The sequence below is a fragment of the Protobothrops mucrosquamatus genome, unplaced genomic scaffold (assembly GCF_001527695.2).
Source record: "Protobothrops mucrosquamatus isolate PMUCROS unplaced genomic scaffold, P.Mucros_1.0 scaffold202, whole genome shotgun sequence".
Classification (NCBI taxonomy): domain Eukaryota; kingdom Metazoa; phylum Chordata; class Lepidosauria; order Squamata; family Viperidae; genus Protobothrops; species Protobothrops mucrosquamatus.
Window position 1 is genome coordinate 388,025 of NW_015386557.1, and position 5,548 is coordinate 393,572.

General features: G+C 39.9%; 1 protein-coding gene across 1 annotated transcript in view; it reads right to left on the bottom strand.

Moving 5' to 3' along the window:
- LOC107285689 overlaps positions 1 to 3,447 on the bottom strand; it is a 54,862-nt gene extending 51,415 nt beyond the window's left edge. The window contains exon 1 of the mRNA XM_015813915.1: positions 3,199 to 3,447. Coding sequence (XP_015669401.1) covers positions 3,199 to 3,415 — 217 coding nt within the window. The 5' untranslated portion in view covers positions 3,416 to 3,447. The remainder of the gene's footprint in view (positions 1 to 3,198) is intronic.
- Between the last annotated feature and the right edge of the window lie 2,101 nt (positions 3,448 to 5,548).

The window sequence follows — 5,548 nt, forward strand, 5'->3', positions numbered from 1 at the left end:
TTATTATTATTATTATTATTATTATTATTATTATTATTATTATTATTATTATTATTATATTCTATCCCTGAAATTCCAGATCCCTGAAATGTTTTTTTGCATCCCTTCCTTACTGCGCTATCAAAGGGATGGCATGTTGGTTTGGTACCAACATTTAGCCATTCTCACAATTCATGACTGTTTCTCCACAAAATAAGCACCAGCTTATGCCCACTGTAAAACCATCTCTTTACTAAAAGTCAAAGTGGAAAGTTGCTTCCTTGTATCTGTTCTGGTCCCCGAGCATGCTCTTAGTCACCCCAGATGATGATGATGATGATTGTTGTTGTTGTTGTTGTTGTTGTTGTGGGGCAAGACAGATAAATCCCCTTCTAAATAAAGCATCACAGAGCAACCTTCCTCTATTTTAAATCACTAATAATACCACTAGGACTTATGTGGAGCCCATAGATGCTTCTTCTTGGAAATAAGGACACTGCCAGAAGCTGCTGCTTTCCTCTGGAGTTTCCAGTTTCCTGTTTCCTTATGCAGTAGGGAGGGCGATTCAGTATAGACAAGTTTGTTGCCATGGGTGTGGTGATCCTATGAACTGGATAATGGACCCCATCAGGATTAATAGCTTATTTCCAGTTATGGGAAGAGGAAGCGGAAGTGGAAGGGTTGTGATTATTTGTCTGAAATAGCTGATTAATTTTTGGCTTGATGCCTGGATATATATATATATATATATGTTAGATGTAGAAGAAAGTATAGGTTGGTACAATAGATTTCCATCAGGGACCTTTTTTCCTGGTATTAATTGCATGGATGGGAAATTGTATTATCTAAGATCTAATATCCCTGTTTTGGAACAATGTGTTCTGCTGGTGTCTTGAGTTAGAAAACTAAGGTAGCAAATTCATTTCAGATTACGATTCAAATTCCAAATATACACGTGTGCATTGTTATGATTATATTTTGATAAGAAATAACCTCACAGAGAGGTAAAATGAATGCTTATATGGTTCACACTATCTTGGTTTGAATTCATCTTTTCTGAATAGCCTACATAACCAACCTAAAAAGAAGATAAACTAATGATTCTTGTTTTATTTTCAAGATATATAAATGCTTACTTTAACGAAGAGAAGGACGAGGGGGGACATGATAGCAGTGTTCCAATATCTCAGGGGCTGCCACAAAGAAGAGGGAGTCAAGCTATTTTCCAAAGTGCCTGAAAGCACGACAAGAAGCAACGGATGGAAACTAACCAAAGAGAGAAGCAACCTAGAACTAAGGAGAAACTTCCTGACAGTTAGAACAATTAACCAGTGGAACAACCTGCCTCCAGAAGCGGTGAATGCTCCAACACTGGAAGTTTTTAAGAAGAGACTGGACAGCCATATGTCCGAAATGGTATAGGGTTACCTGCCTGAGCAGAGGGTTGGACTTGATGACCTTCCAACTTTATTATTATTATTATTATTATTATTATTATTATTATTATTATTATTATTATTATTATTATTATTATTATTATTATTATTATTATTATTATTATTATTATTATTGAATACTATCTTGAACTGGAGCAAGCAAAATGCTGAGTATGTATGATAAACAAATCCTACATTCAGGTTATATAACAGTGGTGGCGAACCTATGGCACGAGTTCCAGCAGCCCCCCTGAAGGAGAGTCGCCCCCGAGCGTGGCCCACACGGAGCAGCGCAGCCAAGGACATGGCAGCCAGGCAGCATAGACAAGACTCTGCCCTCACACCCCATTGTGCACAGTTGATGCTGCGGGGCACGGGCAGAGGGCTGCTGGGCTGCCTGGGCGATCTGCGGCGGGCCCTGGAGGTGGTGAGTGGCCCTGCGGGCAAGCGGGGCAGAAGATGGGGGGCGGAGTGGGGGCGGGGCAGGGGGTGGAGCGGGGCCGGGGCCAGTTTTTGGGCACTCGGTCTCTAAAAGGTTCGCCATCACTGTTATATAACATACCATGCCAAAACAAAAACAAAGATGAAAGAGCTAGGAAAAAATAGTTTTATGTCTATTGGAGATAAAGAAAAATTATATTTCTATTGATATATACCAATAAAACTACTTTAATACTACAGTGGAAGTAGAAGATTAAATTGCTGTATAATCATAGGAGAAAGGCATTAAAACCAAGTTTTGATTGTTGGCCTGGGGCCCTGATAGGGGCACTCTGTGTTGGAGCTGGCTGGTGGACCTTAACAGAAAAGATGGCACCACTGTATCAATCTTGCCTTTTAATATTTTAGTATTTATCATTTTAATTGTAAGCTGCCCAGAGTCACTTTGCAAAGTGAGATGGATGGCATACTTAATTTAATAAACAAATTGCAATGTATTTTTCTCATCTTTTGACTTTTGTTGTTTCATGACAGCCTCTTAGCAGCCACTTGGTACAGGGATGTGAGACCACATCTGGAGAGTATGAAGTTTGCTACAGGAAAGTCCTGGGGACGTAGGAAGCACAAGAAATTCAAAACAATTCTGCCCTGACTGGGTTAGGAATAGGTTGAAATAGAGAGAAGCTTTGGTATATTTTCAGTTTCTGTTGGAATTTTCTTAAGTGCATTACAGTACTTTTGAAAACTAGTGTCCCCTGTTTCCTGACCTTGTCTACCTTAAAGGCTGATTAAGCTCTTTCCTATAATGGTCATTCTCCATGTTCTCAACAGACTTTCAAAAATTCCAGTGTGTCCACCGGCCCAAAAGAGATTCGAGATCTTGATCCCTTAGAACATAATGGTCAGAAATTCTGGAAATTGTCATCCCACCATATCTGAAGGTCACTTGATGGGAACTGCTGTTGCATGGCCTTTGTGGTGTCAGTTTACACCTAGAGCAGAATCACCATGGATCACCAGAAAGGCAGAAGCCAGGTTCGACCCTGCAGACTTCCCAGATCAAATCCTTTTGAGGGCTGGAAAGGGCTCTAAAGGTGAACATAAACTAGTCTCAGTTATTGCCTTGCATGAACCTCCTTTCTGAGCTCCACCGACAACATTAAACACCATGCAAAGACACGGCAACACTAGTTTGCCACTATTTTATAGTTGGTGGGAAAAAATAAGCACAGTGCTTCTACTGAATTTTTTCCCCAAAAAACCAAATCTAACCCAAGCCTTATGATACCTTCTAGTTCTGACTTTGGAATATATATGGTAAACATAAAGTGTAAATACTTACCGTAAACATAAATTACTTTCTTGGTGTAGGTTTGATTAAAGTCTCCATAGTTAACTAAGCATGACAGTGGAAGTGACCATTCAGTCACTCTGGTTATGTACAGATTAATCCAACCATCTCCCTTCTTGAGCACGAATGGAAGAGCTACTTCCCATCTCAGTTCAGAATAGTTGCTACATGAAACTGTGCATGTCAGATTCAAAGAAGCCCCAAACATCACAGCATTTACTTTGGGATGGATGCTGACTTCACATGAGCGCACTAGAAAAACAAGAACAGGATGCAAAGAAAAGTTTACCAAAAAGATATGCAGTTCTAAAAGTATGTGAAGCAGGTTCTAAAAAAGATATTTTGATGAAAATTAAACAAGCATTCTGGCCTGGAGGAGGAGGAGGAGAAGGAGAAGGAGAAGGAGAAGGAGAAGGAGAAGAAGAAGAAGAAGAAGAAGAAGAAGAAGAAGAAGAAGAAGAAGAAGAAGAAGAAGAAGAAGAAGAAGAAGAAGAAGAAGAAGAAGAAGAAGAAGAAGAACTATTTTATTCTTTACTAGCTGTACCCAGCCACGCGTTGCTGTGGCTCAGTCTGGTAAAAGCATGTGTTGCTTTTACGTCCAACAGATGGTGCTGTTTTTCAAAAAAAGCATGTTTTTACCTGTCACAGGTGTGATATCTATATAATATAGGTATATAAAAACACGTGTGTATTCGAATGCAACGTTGTGTCAAAATTTCAAAGCAATCGGTGCAGAACTTTCGGAGATTTAAGATTTTGAACAAACAAACATTTACATTTTTATTTATATATATAGAATTAGTAGTTCCTTCTGGGTTGAGGGTTCCCTAAGTCAGATGCTTTTCCCCTTCCTCTACACTTCCTCTTCCTGTTCTCCTCTGTTCTTTTACATTTCCAAAGCAGCTGCATCAGCTTCTTTTTTTAAAAAAACTTTCTTTCATTGGAAAAAATTTGGATGCCCCACTTTTTCATTTCCTGTGCTCTAGGTAGGACTATAGATGAGAGACATTTGTACAGAGAAGACAGTTTCAGCTGACTTGGTAATTTGCATGTAGGGGAAATGTTATAGGCTCAAAATACTACCAAGATGTCTGAAAAAACACAATCCAAACACAAAGTAGCTATTTTGCATTCAAAACAACTGTGTCAAGTGGAGAAGAATTTCAGATCTTTCATGTAACCCAATTCAGACAACAACGAAATGTTACAAAGGTTAAATTTGGAACTTCCATTGGCAACAAAGACTATCACTGATGCAGTTTGTCAGAGAACTCACAAAAATAGATCCATAATTCCTGGAAAGTCATTTAATTGAGATTGCAGTGACAATTCAGCAGCTGAAAGTTGCTTTTGTCATTTAATATCTATTTTACATCCACAGAGATTGTTGATGGTACATGGCTGTGACATTTATCTTTCACTTTATAAGGACATTTTAGATCATTCAATTTAGATAAACGTGTACCGCATTTTCCAGCATCAAACCCAAGAAAACTTGCTATAAAGTATAAAATCGCTCCTTGTGCATGTTTATTTGATTTATGATATACTGTAATTTAGAGAATTGCAAAGTCTTGTATGGATTTCGGTATGAGTGTCTATCAGCCTTGTGAGGTACTGTGTTCCAGATAGAAGCACCCCCAGAACTAGCTCTAACTTTACTGTAAAGTTACGATAACAGGAAATTTGCAGATTTGAAAGTACATCTCTCCCACTAATCTATACAGTTCAAGAAACTAGGGAGGGTTGTTGTTTTTTTGAGGCATTTGCCATGTCCCGTCCTTCTGTGAATTTAGCTGCCTACCCCTGGCCTAGACCATTGCCTAGTCTGCAGCTCTTCCTCCTGTCTCCCAAAGTCATTGCCACAGGCCATTACAGAACCCCAAACTGTAACCTTTCTTAGAATGCCACATAACCTCTCCTACCGACCAGCCACTCTCTATGTTCCCACTAACATTTTGTGCTGGGCCTGATAAATGACAGTTTTCTGCTTCTGAGCCCTCCCTAGAATAATTGGGAAGCCAATACAGACTGGGAAAGAAGGCGCTCTTCCATCTACCTTGTCTCTCTTAAAAGGCAGTCAGAGGCAGGGTTTGCAATATTGAGACCAAATGAATAAGCACAGTGGGAAGGAAAATACTGTAGGCTGAAAGATCAATCAATCAATCAATCAATCAATCAATCAGAATAGAGCTGGAAGGGACCTTGGAGGTCTTCTAGTCCAACCCCCTCCTCAAGCAGGAGATCCTATACCAGTGATGGTGAACCTTTCAGAGACCGAGTGCCCAAAAACTGGCCCCGCCCCCACTCTACCCCCTGCCCTGCCCCTGCCCCGCCCCCA